The sequence below is a fragment of the Convolutriloba macropyga genome, chromosome 12 (genome assembly GCF_964194025.1).
Source record: "Convolutriloba macropyga chromosome 12, txConMacr16.3, whole genome shotgun sequence".
Classification (NCBI taxonomy): Eukaryota; Metazoa; Xenacoelomorpha; order Acoela; family Convolutidae; genus Convolutriloba; species Convolutriloba macropyga.
In genome coordinates, this window is record NC_134479.1 from 45,065,789 (window position 1) to 45,090,044 (window position 24,256).

Genomic DNA, 24,256 nt, shown 5'->3' on the forward strand with positions numbered 1-24,256 from the left:
CTGTCTCTCTCTCTCTCTCTCTCTCTCTCCGCTCTCTCTCTCTCTCTCTCTCTCTCTCTCTCTCTCTCTTGCTCGCTCTCTCTCCTCTTCTTCTTTTGTTTGGATCAAAAAAACAAAAAGATATATATATATATATATATATATATATATATATGTATATATATATATATATATATATATATATATATATATATATATATATATATATATATATACATATACATATACATATAATAAATGGCAGTTATTTTCTGTTAGTTTTTTTTACGTTTCAATCTCTCTCTTTCTCTCTCTCTCTCTCTCTCTCTCTCTCTCTTTCACTCCTCTGACGTTCACTCCATTTGGCCGACTGTCTGCTGTTTCTATAATTGTTTCTAGCATTGAGTTTTCTATTGAATTTTGTTTCAATACACTTTCCAAAGGCAAATTTTGTTACTCCGATAGTATCTCAATGCAATTTTTAATTTCAAACTTTTCCATGAAAGGTATCTTCAGTTTTATAAACCATTAAAAAATCAATTGTTCCTCTTCTTAAAAGTAATACAAGCGTTTGTTTTCTGTGTCGCTGATGATTGCAAATTACAAATATTTGAATTTTGAATATGGTTTGTTTTCTGTAAATTATGCCAAATTATAAAATTCCTTGTAAACATAATATTTTTTCCACTTAGAAATTAGAACCGTAGTGACAATCTAATGAAAAAATTGGCTCAATTTTAATGAAAAACATGGCATTCCCAAAAAATATGACCCGCAACTGGTGATATTCGATGTTCTCAATTTATCCTTCCTGATCAGGAAAAAGAAATGAAATATTATAACCAAGATTTCCTGAAGCATAACTATCCAGTTCGTTTTGTTTTTTCACAAAAATCAGTTTTCTGATATGTTATCTCACATCTATTTTGCAAAGCTTGAAAAGAATTTCAATTTATTTTACTGCAACTCTGTAATCTCTAATAAATAGTGAAAACAACACTTTCTGTTTCCTTGCGCATGTTTGGTCAGTTTTTCAGTAACATGCAATTTTTAATGTGGTGTTTTGTGTTTCAACGCAAGGCGGACAATGGAGTTTTCAATACAATCGCATTTAATTTTTTGTTTCCAATATAAACTTTTGTGAAGAGCTTTTTGTTTTCAAGTGGCAGTAGATATTTACGTTTTTTAAACGCAGTTTATGGAAAATTCTGTTTTGAGCAAGAAGGAAAAAATTGTCAATTCATAAAATAAAAACAGGGGGTTTTTTCTGGATAGGCAAGAAACCATAAATGAAATAGCTGAATATCATCAAAAATGGGCCAACGATTTCGAAAACTTGAGGAGAAAAAAGATTGGCCCCAGGTCGTTGCATTTTGACATATTTGATAGGGACTAACGAAAAAACCGTAAAGTTCAATTTGGCAGAAGTGCTTAAAATGTCGGTAGGCTTATGCTGCCGTCCTATTGCTTCTAATCCACTAATCTACGGTTTGACAACAAAAGTTGTCAGACTGGCATTAGGACCGTTTTCTTTGAAATTATATTTTTGGGGCATCGAATAACTCGAATTTGTCGCTAGCATAGTAAGGAAAAAAAGTCTTTTAGGAAAAACGTCCTTTACAAATATTGGATCTATTCTGTTTCGGCCCCCCGCCTTAGTGAGCATAAATTTTTTATGACCCCCAGGCGCACGTGCTATTTTCTTGCATAGTAACTTGCTATATAACAACCTATAATTTGTAACTGGGGGTCATATAAAACACTGGGGAGCCGAAACAGAATAGATCCCAAATATTTTTCAAATGAACGAAAATTTTCAGTCCCCGGACCGTTAGGTATTAAGATTTTGAAAAATAAATTGCAAGCAATTTGTTGGGAATTTGCGAAACAGTCGGAACAAATTGGGGGATTCTGTTATCTGTTATTTTGTTTCATATCCACTACCCCTCATGACAGCCACAAAAAAATGGTCCTCCTTGATCTGAAAAAAAAAAACAAACTGAAGTTTTGATGACAGCAAGACGCCAAGAACTTCACTCCACTTCGTTTTATAGCCCTCAACTATTTACTGATTTATGGATATAAAAACAAATAAAGAACCATTGTTATGTAGTTCGTTATTATTTTTTAAAAGTGGATTATATTTCACGCAAACTGAAAAACAAAGTCGTCGGGAAGTCGCAAAAGTGGTTTCCTCAGCTTATCTTTCTATACTTTGAACCTCAATCAAGTTAAATTCATCAAGAACATTTTTGTTGCAGTTTTTAACAGTTTTTAAGAGAAAAAGTCCTATAGGAGTCAATTTGTTTCAATAATTCCCTCGTTTCAAAATTGCACTTTTTAAGAAAAAATTGCACTTTTTGGGACAACATTTCGCTTTTTGGGACAAAATTGCATTTTTTGGGATAAAATTGCACTTTTTGGGACCAAATTGCTCATTTTGGGACAGCGATAAAGAAATAAATCAGTCGTTTAAACAAACTATTTGGTTAAAAATGTCTGAAACTGTTTTTTGCATTAAACTTCTATTCTGATTTCATCATACATTTCCTTTTCAAAAAGTATCAAAACCGTGGACTACAAAATATTGTTTATTTTAGTATTGGAGGGGATCTGACTGGGAACAACATACAGTACAGGGCAGATAAATGCAAGACCAAAGTTGGGAAAACTGATCATCTCTGGGAATGGTTACCCTCGTATAACAACACAGCGGTGGCGAAAATCTCTCCCGTTTATCATGGGTTGAGTGTGTGTCGAAACTATCAGATGTAGTAACGAGCCAGCGGGTGCCAAAAGTTCACACACATACTGGCTATGAAGAACTGATTGCCTTGGTGTTGGTTGCACATTTGGAAAAACATTGAGAAAAAATAATGCAAATGGGAAAAAAGTGAAAGAAATTACTTAGTTTCTTTCGAACAAGAAGGAAATGAAAAGAAACTTTGTTTTTGGTTGTCGGAATTTGAATTTCTAGATAGCACCCCGTCATTGAAGACATTATGAGTCGTAAATAAATCTAAAATGTTATTCTTAATAAATGTATTATTATAATCAACGCGTGTGAACAACGCTTACCAAGAGCGAGACACATGATATGCGCGAGAAAACGTAAGCAGAGTTCACAACAAAGAAACATTATATCGCTTAGGGTAAAACGACTCGCAATGGACTGTCGGGGGGGGGGGGGTTGGTGTATGAGCATACGCTACTACTGTGAAAAATTGTCCAGTACTGAGACTGGACTCCAGCCACTATCTCTTACTTGCAAACTGTGGTACCTAAACATAACGGCAACTGCTCTTAAGATCTCAAACTTGGCTATCTCTTTTAACTCTTTCTCTCATTTTTTTGTTTCTCAAGGCTTTCTCTAGGCAAGTATACATTCAACAAGTAGAGCTTCCTGTCGAGCTTGTCTTATGCAGATTTTACATAACATTGTTCTTTTTCTCGATCTTCAAACAAAGAATGATTTAGTTCGCACCGTTTGCCCTAAAGCTTAGGAAAGAAACGATAAAAAATACAAAAAAAATTATCTCAGACAGGAGAAATTCAGGGATTTTAACTGAATACCTAGGGACATATACTTTTAATCTCCATATTTTGCAAGTGCTATAATTCTGCTTGAAAATTTCCAAAGTTAACTTTCATATGGGTAAACAACACAAGAAAAATATGTTTTTAAATGTTCAAGAATTTTTTCTCCTTGTCATTTTTCTGAGATCAGTAATATGCTGTGTATTGCCCCTAGCATACAATTTTTGAGAACAAATTTCAAAAGACCCATCAGAACAAAGATTTTGTTAGTGGGCGAATGCGACTAAGTAGGGCGAAAAAATTAGACTTAGGAGGGCAACTAGGTAGCGTAAAAAACGCACACAAATAATGTGGATCAGTGGTTCATTAGGTATCAGAACTCTTGGAGACGGCAGTAAAAAGCAAAATTTGATTATTTACTTTTCCTTGTTCCGACCCCTCTTTCATCAAAAATTGCCCAAAATAAGCTTCTTTTGTCCACTTTGATGAAATTTGCCGGAAGCACACACCCAAAAGCAACTGAAAACAGTCCAACTGTAAACAACGAAAGGAGCCAGTTCTACTTGCACATTCACAAAGAACATTCTGCAAATAAAATTTTGACGTTTTTTGCTAACTTTACTCTATGATTATCAGAAGAGCAGCATCTATTTTGATCTTTAACTATTAACTAGCAATTTATCTAGATCTATAACATTCAAAACTAATGAGTAATCTAAATGAACAAACAGCTTTAACATGGCTGGTTTTGAACCGATCTTAGACGGTTACAATCCAGGAATAATTCGGATTGTAATCAGTCGGTCTTTTTAAAAAAAAACAAATCGATCATTTTTATAGTAATTAAAGAAAAGAATATTTCAAATCAGCGCTCGCTGCTGGTAGGTCAAATAAGCTTACTAAATAACTCCAAACTAATGTATTTAGTTTTTTCTTGAAAAAATGAGGCTTATTGAAATTTACATAATTTTGTCATTTTTTTTTCATAATTTGGTCACCTTGTAGCTTAGTGTCAGCAAAGAAAGAAAACCCTTTCTTTCTACTGATTTAAAATCCCATAAGGTGGTTTTACGCCTGAAGTTTTGATTTTCTGGCTCTGATACTGCTAGACTTCTCTTTTTTCTTTTTAGGCATTTGCACACATTTCACGCTTTCTCAATTTGTCACTTTACCACATTATTGAAAGTTCACGTATCAGCTTATTGGCGTTCGTAATCAAACGCATATATCATGAACATATCAAAATCTTTAAAGATATAGATTTTGGTATAAATGGTTTCGACGCATTTTTCTCGAAGAATTTGATTGAGTTTTTTAATTTTGTTTTAACTGACGTTTTTACTTTGTCCTTTTAGTCCTGTAATATTAAATTTCCTGTACAATGACAAATTTCATGTGCTTTTTGCGGAAAAACAAATAAACCGATATTCTGAGCTTAGGAAAAAAGTGATGGTTTTCATGACCCTGAAAAAATTTCTTAAAAAAAAAACAATTTTAAACTTTTCAATTTCGTTCTTTTTTGGGTATTTTTTTCACCTACTCTCGTTAATTACATGTCAAATACGACATTTTTGTTGTCAGCTGAAAGTGTTATAAGGGGTTGGTCTCAAAAAATCTGATGGTTTTAAATAATTCATTATAACTTTTCCTGGGTCGACACGGGTTTTTTTAACAAAAAAAATAATTTAAATTTTTTAGTTTGACGTATTTGACGTTCTTTCTGTAGACGTGAGACAAATTCTGGATATTGACAATTCTCAAAGGCCTGCTCTGGTCAAATGAACGAACCTGGTTAATTGTTTTTTTTGTATCTAACGGTTTTCATGACTTGGAATTAATTTTTTTTTGACAAAATAAATAAAATATTACTTAATTTTGCATTTTTTCTTTTTTGTTCACTTGACACATAGTCTCACTAATGAGCGGTCTTATACCACATTTTATCTTTTCAAAAAGGCGCAAGCAAACATGTTTTGAGGTGCAAACATTGCTCTTCATTATTTTGAAATTAAATATTTTTAAAAATATAAGCAAATTTTTCAACTTTCCTGTTTTTGTTCTTTTTCGTCTAATTGTTACTGAGCCTTATTATCGACTGTTCCCGTTTTTTCTAGTGAAAGAAAAGTTATTTTGTTTAGATTCACGTATATCTGACGCTATCTTGACTTTGATATCAGGTATTTTTTGAAAACAAATACACATAAGGTTCTGGATGTAATTAATGTTTGTTGTTTTTGTTAGCGGGTGCTAAAAGTCCAAACACATACCATCTATGAAAAGTGGGTTGATGTGGTTTTGATTTAACAATTGAAACGTTGAGAAAAATTAATGGAAGATGAGCAAAAAGGACAAAAAACACTTAGATTCTTTCGAGCAAGAGAAAACTCAAAAGAAGTTTCGTTTTTTGTCGGGTTTTTCAATTGCTATATAGCACTCAGTCATTGAAGACATTCTGAGTCATTTGATCCTCATTTTTTGGTATAAATTTGCATTCTTTCTTCAAAAAAATCTCCAAACAAATCTTAATAAATGCATTATTAATTAACCCTTTTTGAACAACGCGTGCCATAAGCGAGACACTTGAAAACATATGCGCTAGAAAACGTAAGCAGAGTTCACAACAAAGAAACAATAATTCGCTTGAGGTCAAACGACTCGTGATGAAAAGTTGGGTGGCATGCACTTCTAATCTCTGTTTTTTGCAGCGCAAGTGATAAAATTCTGCCTGAATTTATAGAAAGGAGTATGAAGTAAACTTTAAGATATGGTTAAACATAGGGAAAATCTGTTTTTAATTATCCAAGAATTTTTTTCTTAACATTTTTCTGAGATCACTTTAATTCTGTGTTTTGCCCCTAACATACGATTTTATAGAACTAATAATAAAAGACCCATCAGAACTGAGATTTTGTTAGTGGGAGAATGCGACTCAGCAGGGAGAGAAAATCAGACTTAGGGGCAATTAGGTAGCCCGAGAAGCGTACACAAATAATGTGGATCAATGGTTCATTGAGTATTAGAACTCTTGAAGGTGGCTGGAAAATGCAAAATTTTGATTATTTTTCTTCATTTTGACAATCAATGTTTTCGAAGGTTATACGATAGTTGAATATAAAATAGTTGAATATCTCAACGATGGTTTATATATAGCTTAATGTACTATACTGAAATGTGTCTACGTGATAAAAACTGGATTGCTCAAGGATAATCGTAAACTTTTTTTGTTTTACAATTGATATTTAATTGATCAAAGCAAGCTCAAAATAAAAAGGTATTACTATTAAAGTGCTCAAAACTTTTCTATTAAAAAACAGAAATTTAGTCTTTTAACAAAAAATGCAACAGTCAACGATGGTTTAATGATTTATGATGATCTCTTGCTATAGGAGGAAAAGCTATGCGATAAATGACATCTAATGACATGGATCTAAACAATAGTTTTTATGTTTATAATTTTTGATAAGTTGCCGGTGAAAATGAGGGTTTGGAATATTACGTGCGATTCTCCTTAATATTTTCTAAAATCGAAAAAAACTGTCAGATATCAGAGTTATAATGCAGCATACTAATAATGTTTGAAATGAATTCTTTTTATTAGTTAACTTCTCATAAGTCGGATCTATAAACTGCTCATACGTTAGCATATATGGTCTTTTCAAAAAAACTTTTCATACCTCTCAAATAGCATTAAAAAAACTCAGATTTAATGAATAATTTTTTATTAAGCCATTTCTTGTTTTTGGGTTTCAATCCAGTCCACAAATGCAGACACCCTCGTGGCAATAATCGCATAGTGGTCGTTCATCCTGAGATAATTGCAACCGCTTGGGGCGAAGCTGTGAACTCCGTAGAGGCAAATGGGCTTGCCATTTTCATCCAATGGATAAGACGGTCCACCTGGAAGTAGAACGCAAATAACGAAACAAAACTACGGGCGAAAATTTACCCTGTTTGGATGTCAGAATTGAGATAATTATTTCTATTGCATCTTGTAATCAAAACTTTAGAGTGATAAAGCTTTCGATTTACTACATTTCAGTGGACCCTAGAACTCGGGTCGAGGCGTCAGCAGCTGTAAGCGGATATTTTTGTAAGAAATCCGCTGATTGTGCGAAAGTTAAGTAAAATTTGTGCTAAATGCGCTGAAAATTGAAATTTCAGCTGAGTGCGCTGAAACTTTCAGCCCATTTCTTACATATAATCAGCATTTGAATCAGCACATTTCTGAAACATTTTCAGCACTTGTGAAAATTTCAAATTCAGCGGCCTAAGCGCCTTTCTTACATAAATTTTGACGAAATCCTCGACCCAGGAATGCAACCATATATTGAATTAGCGTCAATGGTTCGTTTTTCTTACGAAAAATTGTGCCAACAATTACAGAAGAGAAAATATTTATGATTTTTTGGTAATTATACAGGGATCAGAAAGGTCCCAGGTGTGACCGGATGTTTTTTTTCAAAATCCTAGCAAATCTGTCGCAAACATAATTGTATCTTGTAAAAATGTGCAAGATGTGACTATCGTGCAATAAATTGCGAAACAATGGTTTTCTTGCAAGATTTCGTGCAAATTCGTCCCGTCAATTTTCATTGTCCGCAGAGTTTATCAAGAAGCAGATGCCTGTCTGGCAAGAGATAATTTTAAAATATAAAGAAATTCCGTATTCGAAAATTTTAAAAGACAGTCGATTTAAATTTCGATTTAGCTGAGAATAAACGTTGACTATTACCTTGAACAATGCCAAAAGAATTTGAAAAAAAATTAAAATACGTATTTCGGGGTTTACTAATAAAGATTTTATTTATTTGACTTAATTTTTTTCAATTTATAATTTTTTCTGACTCCCACTTTCAGCCCTTATCATATTGTTTACTTCCGTGTTCTCATTTTGTTTTTTTTCAAATAAAGCGGTCTTATTTATGGAGAAAATTTGAACATTTGGCTAAATTGGTCGAAAGTTGTATTCAAAACAAGTCACATTGATGTTAAATGATGACCAAAGCAACACAAACAATCTTTTAAGTTAGTTGCTTATGACTGTAAATTTCATCTGCTTTCTAAAGAAGAACAAGTTAATTTGATTTTTCTGGTTTTCAGCTGATGCTCTTTTACCTTTAATACTAGGTGTTCTTATTTGTAGCAGCATTATTAATAAGTATCACTGGCTCTATAATCCGGCATCATTTAATTCATTTTGAGGTTTGAGCTTGAAACCATTTTTGTCAAACACCAATTATTTCTGAAGTGTATTTGAAGCGTTGAAAGAGAGTCCAATCTTTTGCTCATTTGGTAGACAATTACGTCAAAATTATGGATGAGCGTGGTTCGATGCATATTATCGAGCCTCCTTCTTGTTAACAATCTGAAGTGTTTAGACTGCTCAAGGAAAACTGTATCTTTTTTAGAAGGAATAGTGTTACAATGAGGTTAAGAGTCGAGGTTGCTGTTCAGGATGTTTCTCTTTTCAAGTTCTCGAAGAAAGGCTTTGTTAACTTAACTGAAATATGGAGGCAAGTTATCGTTTTTGGATTCAACATAAGGGTCGAGGAGCTATCAACGCTATCGCAGCGTTATTTCAGCGCATTTTTGTAAGATACGCAGCACGCGCTGTACATTTGTCAAAGAAAGCGCCTTCTGAAATTTTTAAAGTTTAGTCAATTCTTGTCCGGGTCGCCACTTCCTTGGTTCCATGCAAGGATCATATATGATGTCATACAAATCGTAACGTATTTCCTAGTACGATCCTTTCATTGCACCTATATAGGAAATCATATATGATCCTTGCGTTAATTAAAGGGAATTGGGCGCTATTGTGCACTATTGGGCGTTATTGCGCACCAATTACCAGTCGAAAGTGTATAAAATCATGAAAATTATTTATGATTCTTTTATTAAATCGAGCAAATCATACATGAAACTTGTATGATTACCAGGAAATGATACAAATCATATATGACCTTGTATGAAAATCAAGGGAAAGGGTATGGTGGGCAACCTGGGTGCCTTTTCAAAGGAATCTTTTTGCGTTTTGTAATATAAAAAAGTACGGCGAGTTCTTTACGATCCGCTAGAGGTAATAAAGGAGGTTAATGAATCGTAGACTAGATTTGAGCCTCTGTGTGATCAACTGTTTACCTGAGTCGCCCGTGCATGTGGCCTGTTTGCTTTCAGGGTCTCTGAGACATGCCTGGACTTCTAAGTTCCAAATCACTTCATCTGGATACACCTCAGGCGGATGTCCCACTGGAAATGATCAACACTCTTCTTCAAAAATGCTAATGAGTAATTATTCAGCTAAAGCGAAAATTACTGAAGAGTAAGTTACGTGTGTCTTATACGTATAAGTCTTATACGTCTACTTATACGTATAAGTCTTGGCCAAATGTGACAAGTCTTAACTGAGTTATGATCATAGTTCTGAATCAGTACTGATATCTAGACTTGGAGTTAGACGTGCCCAGTACTGATATTGAGTAGGCGTTAAGAACGGGTAATAGACAATAATTTTTGTCACTAATTTCACATTAAGTCAGACTATAAACACCTGCTTGGAAAGGACACTGTTTCTTCCAAACCTCCTTCAGCACTATCTCTTGCAGAACAGATGGACTAAATCCATTGAGCTTTGTCAATCCCATCCCACAAAGACCAATTCTTTTTGTAGGGTAGCATTCGTTGCACAATTTTAGAGTCAAGTTGCTAGAAACTTTTCTCTCCAATTTTAGCACTGCTATGTCGTAGAGCGAGATCTGAAATAAAAAAAGAAAAAAAATCAGACAAAAGAAGGAATAAATGGCACTTAAAGTTTCTAAGGTTTCGAAAATACAAAAAATTCTGAGAAGTCGGCAAAAGCTAATACACTTATCACAACTGTCTAGTTACTCCAGTTCTGTAAAGTATTTTCATCTGATGTAGCAAACAGATAAAAAAAGGTCGGGAAGTGTACAAATAAAACTCTTGGCAGAAATTAAAAAACACTACAAGAGTAAGATGTTTCTTAGCAAATATCCTCTGAATGTTTGTAGCACACTTTGAGGATTACACAACCATCGATGAGACAACATTATGACGCAATCACATCATAAAGATTTAAATTTGATCCACAAATGTCGTGATAAATTTCAGTAGCAGAAGTAACTAAGATTCTTAAACCCTAATATTGTGGGTTTCTTAAAACAAAAATCTAGCTAGAAGTAGTGATGTGTCTTTCTGGGCAAACTACGGGGGGACATAAGTGTCTTCCCGTGAACACTACTGGGGGACACAAGTGTCTTCCTGGGCAAACTACAGGGGGGGGGGGACAAAAGTGTCTTCCCGTGAACACTACTGGGGGACACAAGTGTCTTCCTGGTCAAACTACAGGGGGGGGGGGCACAAGTGTCTTCCCGTGAACACTACAGGGGGGACACAAGTGTCTTCCCGGTCAAACGACAGGGGGGAGAACTAGATTTTTTCTTTGTTTTTCTCTGAGTCTTATGGACGGGAGGGGAGACACTTGGATTTTTAAAAAATCAGTTTAAGGAAACCAACCAGGAAGAACATTAAAAGCTTTGGGGAAAAGAGCTGTCATGTAGACACAAAAAAAGTAATTATCATACCCTGCAAAAGTTACCTAATTTTCATTTGTCTATAATGCTTGCTCAAAAACAGAATGACAACAACTATCACAACGGTAGATTTAAAAACCATTCATGAAATCTATAAATTATTAAAAACAGACTATCCAGAGCATAATGAAAGATTTCTTTACTTTTTGGCAACCTGCTTGCACTTAGACCCTGATGTTAACCTCGAAATTGCACTAAAGTTGAGGCCTTATGATGGTATCATTGGAATAGATAACTCTTCATTGGACACTTATTTGAAATCATTTAAAGTGCTTCGCTTACATGCAATTCTTCATGATGCCTCTGGATTTATTGCAGAGTATAGCCAAAAGGGTCCAGGATACTCTTGCGTTTTGCCTTGTCCAATCACAAACGCTTACGTTGGTCACCTGACAGGTTTATTCTTCTGCTTGTTCGTGAAAACTTTTAAACGTAACTTGTTCAGTTTGCTGGAATGTTGAGTCCGGAGATTGTTGTTATAGATTTTGAAGGTTTTCAAACAACTACTCAGACACGGTTCTTTTTCTTCCTCGAATTTCATTTAACTCGCTGTCCTCGAGTGAGAGGAAGTCACATCAGTGGATAACGAAGCATTTGCATGGTATTTCGTGGGACAGGGGCAGCTACCTTACTGGTTTCTATCACAAATAATTTTAGCAATCAAAATCCGTTTTCCTACTGCTAAATTCTACGGAAAGGTGAAGGAGAAGACGGAGACACTGAAAAAACTCCTTCAAAAAGACGTCACAAATTTAGAAATATTGCTATGTCCAAAAATTGAAGAAATCTTCACTCCAGTAGAGCACTTGACTTGTTCACTTCATTCATCTATGCTACCATTCAAACAAAACAAAAAGCACTGCGCAAAGAGAAAGGCACAGGTGTACTTTTATTGAATAACACTACCAACTAATGAGTCGTCGTGTGGAGAAAGCAACTCCTTCAGTTCTTCAAGTGAATTTATCTCCGAATTTGACAGAATGCAGTTGCATTGCGCGTGATAACCAGTTGACAGTAACTTTTTTGAAAGAAGAAAAAATTGATTTTCGAGGACAAACTATACTGAGGAAGCAGCAAATACTTTGTAACACTGCTGAAATTGAAACACTAAAGAAATATCTTTCACTGCTGGAGTACTTTCAGATGCATCATGTCTTTACAAGAGAAAATGAAAAAAATGAAACTAACCCCTTTACCTACGCCCAAGTATCCAAAGCCAGTACCAGTACCCTGGACGATAAGAGTCTCCCCGATGAAATCAAAGAGGTAGTCAGAGAAAGAAAGGTGAAGTCCATTGTCTACTATGGCAATGACTACGGATTCCAAGCGAACTATAAGATAACATATAAGAAGGAGGACGAAAACTTTTAATTTATTACATACGAATTTTTTATGGTTGATGAACTAACTAAATAATAAACTAACAAATTACTCAATTTTGAATTTAATTCATTTTTGAAAATCTTTTGCTTTCAAAATGAGTCAATCAGAAGATCAATTAGATTGCGCAGGCAGTGGAGCAGCAGGAATCACTGATTTGGTTTTTGATGATCAAAACCAAGAGGGACGGTCTTGGAGGTTTTGCAACTCTAGATTACCGCGCTCTGAGCTAATTTGTTTTACACAAGTTTCGATAATAATTTTTTTATTGTCGTTTCACTGACTAAATTAGTTTTTTTCCAACTCGAATGTGAAGAATCAACATTTTGGTTTTCATTGCTATCATGCACAGTTGGATACGCACTTCCAAATCCTATGTTATGAAAAAAAAATCTCAACAAGTGATCGTCTTTTCATGGCAGTCATTGGTCCTTTAGGTTGTGGAAAGACCAAAGTTATTTTTCAAATGCTTCTTAAAACTACGTTTTTCCCTAATTTCAAGTCAATATACTAGTTCTATCAGCATGATCAACCAAAATTTTGAAACGATGGAGCGTAACTTGAACATATATTTTACCAAATTTTCGGGGTTTGAATAAATTTCACAGTTGGAAAAGTGTTTGCTCGTCTTTGACGATTCTGGCGAGGAAATTTTCAATGACAAGGAGTTTTCAAAACTTGCAACAGCTGGACGCCACAAAAAAAATCATTGTTATCTATGTTAAGCATAAATTGTTTCAACAGAGTAAATGGTCTCGAACAATTGATCTCAACACAACACACATCATTTTGTTCAAATCTCCCAGAGACATACAGCAGATAAGTTATATTGGAAAACAACTCAATAAGACAAATTTTTTAAAAGACAGCTATGATCTTGCAACAAAACAACCATTCGGACACTTATTGATTGATTTAAACACAAAACAACCGACTCACTATGTTATTGTTCAAATATTGTACCACCGGGACCAACCATTTTCTATCTGCCATCTTCCAAAGCTGTTATTACCCACCTCACAAATGAGAGAGAAAATGATATGTATGCTGAGACGAATGCTCGAGATGCCGGAAAACATGCTAAAAAATTCATCAAAAAATCATCAAATAATTTTATAAAATTTCTCTGTGAATGCTTCCTCAATGTTATAAATGGAAACGTGCCCACAGATAAAAATTTACTTGAAAACTACGAAACATGATTTCGACATTTTCTTTCCAAAGAGACAAGTTTGAGGAAAAAGCGTCAGCTATTGGTAAAAAAATTACTTCTACTTCGGAGCATAAGTCTCTCTTGTTAACTTTACTTGAAGAATTACTAATGCATGCGGAAGAGTTTGTCTTGATACCGAAAAGAATGTGTCAAAACAACCAACTAGGACAGAAATTTTGGATAATCCAATTTATAAACAGAAAGCTGCTCAATTGTCACTCCTCCAAAGAAACAAACCAAAAGAGTTTGTGAGCAAAGAGGCAACTGAACAGGAAACTAATAAAACTAATATCGTGAACAAGAACAATAGAAGAAGAACAAGTAGTGTTGATTTAAAAAGTGAATTGGATGATGGAAGTGAAAGTGTACAGTCTTTCTTTAGTGATGATAACGAAATTGAGCCCGTATTGAAAAAAAGACAATCAGATTTTGACTCTATAATGTCAGAAGTAGAATTAATGGAAGAAAACAAAATCCAAAGAGCTTAAATCATCCTTAACAAGAAATTTAGTTCAGAAACAGTTTCCATTGAGGACCCGAGCGGTTTCCTTCATATTGAGGATAAACCTATGAGAGTTAAAGTGTCAAATTTTTTGGACAATTGGCAACAGCCGACAAAGAAAATTGACCTAGCCGTGTACACAAATTTTTTGCACGAACTCAAGATACCCCCACATTTAGTATCCAACACTCATGATAAAAAGTTCTCGAAAAAGTTTACAGCGATGAGGAGAAACAAGAGGAAACCGAACAATGTCAAGGAGAATCAGAAAGACAACAAAGAAGCAAACAGAACAGTGGAAGTCAAAGTAAAGCCTCCGGATCAAAACCTGCAGAACCAAAAAATCAAACAAATAAAAAGACAGAGAAGGAGACGAAAGGAAAAAAAAATGTCTAACTATTAAAGAAGTGAAACTACTGGATAGACTTTATTCTAAAGGTCCAGCATCCTTCGGAAGTTCAAAACGACTGCAAGATTTGAGCAAACTACCAATGAAAAAAGTCAAAATGTATTTGGAAACAAAACCATCCTTCACAAAATATCGTGCTCAGCGGTTAAATTTTCCGCGATTGAAAGTAATCGTCAACGATCTGAATGAAATCTGGTCCTTAGATTTAGCTCATGCTGATAAACTTGCAAAATACAATCGTGATGTTAAATATTTGCTCGTAGCAGTTGAGTGCCTCTCGAGGTATCTACGTGTTGAACCGTTGAAACAAAATATGCAACAGAAACCGCAAAGGCCTTCCGAAACATGATCAAACACAAGCAACCACAAAGAGTTTGGGTAGATGAAGGTACTGAGTTTTTGGTTGCTTTCAAGACACTCTCCAACAAACGAGGAATTCATTTGTATAGTACTTTCAGCGAAAAGAAGTCTGCGTTTGCAGAGAGAAACATTAGGTCACTTAAAAATATTATTTACAGATATTCAATGCGTAAAAACTATCAACTCCCGTGTTAATCGTATCACCAAACTTGCTCCTAACAAAGTTACCAAAAAGATGTACCAAGACTTGTATCACGAACCGTGGAGACACGTCGCAGTCAAAAACCAAAACTTTACGTTGGTGACTTTGCTCGAATCGCTAAAAAGGAAGAAACTTTCCGAAAACGATACAAGCAGTCGTTCACTGACGAAGTTTTCGAAATTGCCGGTATTCCGACGCTTAATCCACCTACATATTATCTTATTGATTCTAATAAAGAAGTTATCCAGGGCAAGTTTTATCAGCCAGAATTACAACTAGTACAAGAATATCCAAATCAAAATGAGTAGTAACCGTTTTGAGCATGAGTTCACAGCACACGTTATATCATCTGATTCGATGAACATTTTCCAGGAAAACACTTTAGCAAATTTTAGAAGTTTTTTTAATGATGAAATTAATCTCACAGGAGACTGGAGAGTGCCTCTGAGTGAAATAATTTTTCCAACAAAAGTTGAACACAAAGTTAAGGGAGATTTGGTTGCGTTCAGTCTCAGGGGATTTGGGGAATCACAAAACCGCGCAACTGGATCTAACGTCATTTCACGACCCTACAATGAAGAAAAATTAGCGTTTATGGCAGGCACTTATGATACAGTTGCACAACTTTTAGCAACTATCAAGAGAACATTCAGACTGCTTAACTTTTTTGCGAACCGATTAATGAAAAATGATGATACGAAAACATATTATGGTGATTTTCCTGCAGACCTTTGCGCTGGAAAGCAATTAATTTTTATTTACAAAAACATTATTGAGTATCAGTATGTGGGTGATGCAAAAGCACTATTGTTAAGAGTCATTGATTTAGAACAGCGTTTGAAAAATGGTAGCGTTTGTGAGTTAGAGCCCACTCGCCGGATTGTTTTCACAAATTTAGACTACGTAAAACTACTTTCGAACACCATTCAATCAATATCAATTGAGCTACGAACCGAAACGGGGCAGTTAGTTCCCTTTTCGGGGACTGGTAATTTTATTTTAACATTACAATTTAAAAAATTTGTTGATTAAATGGATTCCAACTACGCAAACGAAGCATCATCATTGCCTCACTTTTCCGGTCACTATCGACAAAGGGTAGTGGTTTTGGAGCATTAGCTAGCGGTATTGGACGTGTTGCACTGCCACTTGCTCGGAAGTTTGTTTTGCCAGCAGCTAAACGCATAGGAAAAGAACTGTTGCTACAAAGCGTCCATGAGTTGATGAATGTTATCGGTAAAAAGAAATCACCAAAGCAAGCTCTAAAGAACACCATATCAAACACAGTGAAAAAACAAACAGATGGATCTTTAGCCCTCCGAATGACACAAAAGAGAAAAATGAGAAGGAATTCAAAACGCTTACGCACTGGACCAAAGAAAACAACCAAACGCAAAACCACCATTTCACGAAAATGAGTACCCAAAGAAATCGGTCGGACTTCTTCGCCAAAGTAAAAGGTGATCAGTAATATATTACCAGCCGAAGCAACGCATAGTTCATTAGATTTATTCGAGAAACCAGCTCTCCTGGTTACATTTGATGGAAGTTTTTGTCAAAAACTGGAACCGGTTTACAGCCCTAAAGAGCGCTACAGTTTGAAGTTGCAGGGGACCGCAACAATTTTATTGATCTCCAAAAAATGTTTCTTGAAATCAAATGCAAGATTGTACAGTCTTCTGACGCTGATTTGAAGTATGACAACACTGCTAATGCAGATGTGACTAAAAGAGACGCGCCATACTTTTGCAACAATGTCTTACATTCATTTTTTTCTGATTGTACAGTATCTGCTAACGGTTTGAAAATTTCAAGTGCCAATGGTAAATATGCCCACAAACGTTTCATCGAAACCGACTTTTCTCACAATAAAGATGCCAAAAGCACCTGGTTGGCATGTCAAGGCTATTCTTATGAAGCAAACCCAGGAGGAAATGCAGCATCCGAAATCACCAGACGAAAAGCTCTAGTCAGAGGATCCGCTGAGTGTACATTTTACGGAAAGGTGGTGGTTGACTTCTTTACCTGTGATCGACATCTTCTGAGTGGTGTAACACTTCGAATCTCTTTTCGGCAATCAATTGACAATTTTTCATTAATTTCAGATGACGCTGCAAAATCCTACAAAATAAAAATTACAGAAGCTAACTTATATGTACGGAAGATGACGCTGAACGATGATGTTGTGTCAGCAATAGAAAAGACCCTTCTGTCCCGTCCAGCATCCTATCCATACCTTGAAACGATTACTAAAACTTTTCTGGCATCTGCCGGTTTGCAGAGGTGGAAGCAAGAGGATGTTTTTGGCAGAGAACCCATTAGAAGACTCGCCATTTGCTTAAACACGAACGAAGCTTTCCTCGGAAGCAAGCTGCTTAACCCATTTCACTATAGGAAATTCAATTTGGAACAAATTTGCATTTACCGTTGTGGTCTCGCCGTTGCTGATAGTCCTATTTCAACTGATGATCCAAAACGTGTTTACTTTAACACTATGTCAGATCTAGTCTATTTCGACAATGGACATGGAATCAGTCTAGAAGACTACCCAAATCATTTTATCATGGTTTTTGATCTGACGAGTACTCAGCAGGCGTCTCAAGATTTTATTCACCCTGAACTTAGAAATTGTTCTGTATCAATTGAACTAAAGTTTTCTGCTGCCTTAGCTTATAATGTAGAAATATTCCTTATTGGGGAAAAGGCAAGTACCATTTATATTGATTCGGCGCGGAAAGTTTCAAAAAATCATATTTTATTAAACTAATGGACGAAGACAATTTGAACTCTCTGATTCAGAGATGTTCGAACTAAAAAACAAATTTCGCGGAGTTTTTGCTGCTGATAATGTTCCAACCAAATTAACCGACAACAGCTTCTTTATAGTCAATATTTCAACGTCTGCATCAATTTGAACCCATCTGATTTTTCTCTGCCAAAAAGATCAATATCTTATCTTTGCAGATCCCTTAGTCCAAACTCTATCTCCATACAAACACTTTTAGTGCAGAATCGCCTCAAACTTTAATTTTAATACCGTATATGAATTACTGAGAAACCAACCTATACAGAAACAAAACTCAATTTTGTGTGGCTTATTTTGTATTTATATTGCTCATATTATTTTCAGTGGACAAAAACTTGTAAAAATGAGTGATATTGATTTGCTTCGTTTTGCGATCCATATGATGTTCTAACATTACTAACATATATTGAAAATAAATTTTTCTTTTCAAAACTTAATTTTTTCTTCATAGAGGAAACGAACACACAGAACATCAGAAACAATTTCTAATTTTCCATATCCACTAATAGAAATTTCCATTATGTGACAAAAAGCACGAACATGCGGTCCAGAGAGAATTGATTGAAATCTTTGCAGAGTTTCAGTTGTTGGTGTATCAGTTTGAATTTGTTGATTTTTCTGCTTCGATGCATTTACTTCCAAACTTTTGTGTCCTGAAAAATTTCGTTGTAAGCATTCTGGTTGTTGAAATTTGTTTGTGACTTTTTTTGTAAACATTAGCAAACGCTTTTGTACGGAAGCAGTAGTGTCTGCTTTTGAGTATCCGCTGGAATTGCTTTTGTTGTACTCCACTGCAAGCAAGAGTTTTTGAAAAACATCTCCCTCTGCCTCCAGTGTATCCGAAGAAGAGAACAGATACTTGAAAATTGTAAAAAGACACGGAACTGAACACGGTTTTGTTTGTTTGAGAAAGTCAGCTGAGAACTCCGACACGTCGATAAGAACATGATAATGATTAGTAGGACTATAATCACAATGGATACTCTCAAAATGCATGCAAAAGGCAAAATTCTTGAGACAAGAATAATTAGGTTTTTCTTCCAATATTAAATATTTAAAATTTTTTCTGAAACTGTTTGAAGAAACTTGGAGAACGCTCATACATTGCTTCCACCATTTTCTAAGATATTACAATTAGTCTGAATTGTCGTACTCGTCGTCTTTTTTAGTTTTACGTCTTCTCGCTGCTGGAGTTTTGTTAGTGTGATCGTTTTCAGTAGCTGTTTCTACAGCAGCAGACCGTATTTTAGCTGACCTTTTTGACAAAAGCTCAAACTCATCTAAAGTTAGAGTAATTCGTTGTTGAAGTTCATATTCTTTGTCAACTTTTTTAAACAGCTTGAGAAATACATAGGCACCCGTATTTTCATAAGACTTCACTGTTGCACATATCAATCTTTTCTCAGTTCTAAAGATTTCAAAATAGACGTCTCCAAAATCTGCGTCTTTATCAGCAGTAAATGGCATTTTCAAGAATTGTGTACTTAAACCTTGTCAAACTACCTGTTTTGAACGAATTTTCAGAATTGATTATATTTACAAGTACTTTTAACACACAAAACACAAACAACACTTGAAATGCTTGCTACTGATAAGAGCGCTCTTAGTTAACATGTAAGCTTCTGACTTGAATTTGAATGTAAGTCTATATTATAAAACTTGGCAGTTTGTCAATATGTGAGACAAAACTCGTGACCCTCATTCAAACTGTGTTATTGCGTAAGTAATAAAGATTTTTTATTTTTGGATAATAATACTCAACATAGCGCAGGAACTAGTGCACATTAATGGAAAACAAATGTGACCCCTGGTTGTGTCCATAGATAAGAAAGAACTCAAAATTACACAGCAAGCGAAAACGTGGGAGCTTTAGGCATTTGATATAACACAGTATATACTAAACGAAGCTGGTTTTAAACTTCTTGCTATTGTATACATGATAAACGTTAGTATACATAACAACATAATAAAACCGAAAATTATTGTGTTTGAGTCTGTGTAGATAAGACATGCTTATACACTTTGCAACTAGTTACCAATACATAAAACTAAAAACAGACAAGTTCATGTAGAGTAAACATTCACAATTGCAGTTACAACCCTTGACCTGGGTGTGTTAAGTATTCAAGAAATTTCACACACACGTGTTGCTAATATTGGTATTTGCCTGATTTTTTTTTATTCGTTTTACACTCAAGACTATAGTTGTACAGTTCTGCTCCCTTTTCAAGAGAACAAATTGTAAAAGCGCTTTACAAATAATGTCTTATACGAAAACTACAGAAATAATGTCTTATACGAAAAACACTCAATATGAAAACTACATCGTTTTTATACAGCAAAAAAAAATAGCGAAAAAGGCTTTTGGAGCTCAATTGAACATTGCATCAAACCAAAAATGTTCGTCAATTTTGATGCAACACCACTACCAGATACAGCCCTTCTGTCCCGTCCAGCATCCTATCCATACCTAGAAGCGATTACTAAAACTTTTCTGGCATCTGCCGGTTTGCAGAGCTGGAAGCAAGAAGATGTTTTTGGTAGAGAACCCATTAGAAGACTCGCCATTTGCTTAAACACGAACGATGCTTTCCTCGGAAGCAAGCTGCTTAACCCAATTCACTATAGGAAATTCAATTTGGAACAAATTTGCATTTACCGTAGTGGTCTCGCCGTTGCTGATAGTCCTATTTCAACTGATGATCCAAAACGTGTTTACTTTAACACTATGTCAGATCTAGCCTATATCGACAATGGACATGGAATCAGTCTAGAAGACTACCCAAATCATTTTATCATGGTTTTTGATCTGACGAGTACTCAGCAGGCGTCTCATGATTTTATTCACCCTGAACTTAGAAATTGTTCTGTATCAATTGAACTAAAGGTTTCTGCTGCCTTAGCTTATAATGTAGAAATATTCCTTATTGGGGAAAAGGCAAGTACCATTTATATTGATTCGGCGCGGAAAGTATCAAAGAATCATATTTTAACAAACTAATGGACGAAGACAATTTGAACTCTCTGATTCAGAAATGTTCGAACTAAAATACAAATTTCGTGGAATTTATGCTGCTGATAATTTTCCAACCAACTTAACCGAGAACGGCTTCATTATAGTCAATATTTCAACGTCTGCATCAATTGGAACCCATTGGATTCTTCTCTGCCAAAAAGATCAAAATCTTATTTTGCAGATCCCTTAGGCCAAGCTCTATCGTCATACAAACACTTGCAGTGCAGAATCGCCTCAAACTTTAATGTTAATACCGTATATGAATTACTGAGAAACCAAACTATACAGAAACAAAACTCAATTTTGTGTGGCTTACTTTGTATATATATATTGCTCATATTATTGTCAGTGGACAAAAACTTGTAAAACTGAGTGATATTGATTTGCTTCGTTTCGCGATTCATATGATGTTCTAACATTACTAACATATATTGAAAATATTTTTTTTTTCAAAATTTATTTTTTTCTTCATAGAGGAAACGAACACACAGAACATCAAAATCAATCACTAATTTCCCATATCCACTAATAAACATATCCATTATTTGACAAAAAGCACGAACATGCGGTCCAGAGAGAACTGATTGAAATCTTTGCAGAGTTTCAGTTGTTAGTTGATCAGTTTGAATTGGTCGATTTTTCTGCTTCGATGCATTTACTTCCAAATTTTTGTGTCCTGCAAAGTTTCGTTGTAACATTCTGGTTGTTGAAATTTGTTTGTGACATTTTTTGTAAACATTGGCAAACGCTTTTGTACGGAAGCAGTAGTGTCTGCTTTTGAGTATCCGCTGGAATTGCTTTTGTTGTACTCCACTGCAAGCAAGAGTTTTTGAAAAACATCTCCCTCTGCCTCCAGTGTATCCGAAGATGAGAACAGATACTTAAAAGTTGCAAAAAGACACGGAACTGAACACGGTTTTGTTTGTTTGAGAAAGTCAGCTGAGAACTCCGACACGTCGATAAGAACATGATAATGATTAGTAGGGTTATAATCACAGTGGATACTCTCAAAATGCACGCAAAAGGCAAAGTTCTTGAGACAAGAATAATTAGGTTTTTCTTCCAATATTAAATATTTCAAGTTTTTCTAAAACTGTTTGAAGAAATCCGGAGAACGCTCATACATTGCTTCCACCATTTTCTAAGATATTACAATTAGTCTGAATTGTCGTGCTCGTCGTCTTTTTTAGTTTTACGTCTTTTTGCTGCTGGAGCTTTGTTAGCGTGATCGTTTTCAGTAGCTGTTCCTACAGCAGCAGACCGTATTTTAGCTGACTTTTTTGACAAAAGCTCAAACTCATCTAAAGTTAGAGTAATTCGTTGTTGAAGTTCATATTCTTTGTCAACTTTTTTAAACAGCTTGAGAAATACATAGGCACCCGTATTTTCATAAAACTTCACTGTTGCACGTATCAATCTTTTCTCTGTTCTTGAGATTTCAAAACACACGTCTCCAAACTCTGCGTCTTTATCAGCAGTAAATGGCATTCTCAAGAATTGTGTACTTAAGCCGTGTCAAACTACCTGTTTTTAAAAAATTTTCGGAAATGATTTTACTTAAAAGTACATTTAACACACAAAACACAAACAACACTTGAAATGCTTGCTACTGATAAGAGCGCTTTTAGTTAACATGTAAGCTTCTCACTTGAATTTGAATGTAAGTCTAGGTTATAAAACTTGGAAATTTTGTCAAAATGTGAGACAAAACTCGTGACCCTCATTTAAACTGTGTTATTGCGTAAGCAATAAAGTTTTTATTTTGGAAAATATTACTCAACATAGCGCAGGAACTAGTGCAATTTATTGGAAAACAAATGTGACCCCTGGTTGTGTCCATAGATAAGAAAGAACTCAAAATTACACAGCAAGCGAAAACGTGGGAGCTTTAGGCATTTGATATAACACAGTTTATACTAAACAAAGCTGGTTTTAAACTTCTTGCTATTGTATACATTATAAACGTTAGTATACATAGCAACATAATAAAACAGAAAATTATTGTGTTTGAGTCTGTGTAGATAAGGCATGCTTATACATTTTGCAACTAGTTACCAATACATAAAACTAAAAAACAGACAAGTTCATGTAGAGTAAACATTCACAATTGCAGTTACAACCCTTGACCTGGGTATGTTAAGTATTCAAGAAATTTTACACACAAGTGTTGCTAATATTGGTATTTGCCGGATTTTATTTATTCGTTTTACACTCAAGACTATAGTTGTTCAGTTCTGCTCAATTTTCAAGAGAACAAATTGTAAAAGCGCTTTACAAATAATGTCTTACCATATTCTTTGCGAGTCTAAAGATTCTTGGGAGCGCAGTATTGTGTATCACACTTAATGCGAAAACTACATTGTTTTTATGCAGCAAAAGAAAAATAGCGAAAAAGGCTGTTGGAGATCAATTGAACATTGCATCATAACAAAAAAGTTCATCAATTTTGTTGCAACACCACCAACAGATAAATACGTATCTACAGCAGACAATGGCACAAAAACTGTGCTAACAGCTGGATGATACAGCACTCCTCGGAAACTGCCCCTACTTTTCCCGTATGACATTGACACACTTTCTCCAGACACAAAGAGACTTTTGTACCGATACGATTGTGACTGTGTGCCTATTTTTGATGAGAATCAACTCGGCCACTTCCAGGCATTAGAAGAACTGGCTCAACTTTGGGGAATTCAACCTTCACCAACCTCACCAGCTACTTCACCAATTGGATCACCGGCAACAAACAACCAAAGCCCCATTGTTACGCCGGAAACAACAGATCCAAAACAAAAAAACAGTTATCATTTCAATCATGGACAAAATGTCTTGGAATATGGTGTCAAACGAGCAGTTCGAACCGAATTTCGATAGTTCTCTTCTTTCAGAGACAATTTTTGTGACACCAACGCAGAGAGCAGAGAATGCTACAGTATCCATCGAAACGTACAGAACCTCAAACAACACAACACCCTCGAATCCAAAGTATGCAATGCTCCACAGAAAAAACGTGCCAATCGAACACCACTTATAGATATATTTGAGGACTAAACTAAACACTGAGAACTGAAGTTTTCCTAGCAGTCACCATTTTTATGAACCTCTAAATAATTAAATTATGTGTGCTTTAATAATATTTTTTGGGTGTGAAAATGTAAAAAAATATCAAGTTGCAATTGTAATTTTAATTGAACATCATAATATCTCTTTTTTCTTTAGAGAATAAAACGGGGGAAGAGAAG

At 35.0% G+C, this 24,256-nt stretch overlaps 1 protein-coding gene and 1 long non-coding RNA gene across 2 annotated transcripts in view; one reads left to right on the top strand and one right to left on the bottom strand.

Annotated features, from left to right (window-relative positions):
- Window positions 1-3,024, top strand: part of LOC142350721 (uncharacterized) — a 3,636-nt gene extending 612 nt beyond the window's left edge. Inside the window, exon 2 of the long non-coding RNA XR_012760900.1 lies at window positions 2,580-3,024. This is a non-coding gene — a long non-coding RNA (uncharacterized LOC142350721). The remainder of the gene's footprint in view (window positions 1-2,579) is intronic.
- Window positions 3,025-7,237: 4,213 nt separating this feature from the next.
- LOC142350507 (chymotrypsin-like elastase family member 1) lies at window positions 7,238-23,776 on the bottom strand. The gene is made up of 4 exons (XM_075402358.1): window positions 23,723-23,776; window positions 10,064-10,268; window positions 9,655-9,762; window positions 7,238-7,413 (listed from the first exon to the last, which is right to left on the bottom strand). The coding sequence occupies exons 1-4, from the start codon at window positions 23,774-23,776 to the stop codon at window positions 7,238-7,240; spliced, it is 543 nt and encodes a 180-aa protein (XP_075258473.1).
- Between the last annotated feature and the right edge of the window lie 480 nt (window positions 23,777-24,256).

Excerpts from the sequence above, each read along its gene's own strand:
- LOC142350507 (XM_075402358.1), bottom strand. The coding sequence starts at position 23,776 with ATGGGGCTTTGGTTGTTTGTTGCCGGTGATCCAATTGGTGAAGTAGCT. Across the intron at positions 9,763-10,063 it reads ACAGTGTCCTTTCCAAGCAG|TGGGACATCCGCCTGAGGTG; the intron begins GTGTTTATAGTC and ends GATCATTTCCAG. Across the intron at positions 7,414-9,654 it reads CACATGCACGGGCGACTCAG|GTGGACCGTCTTATCCATTG; the intron begins GTAAACAGTTGA and ends TTCTACTTCCAG.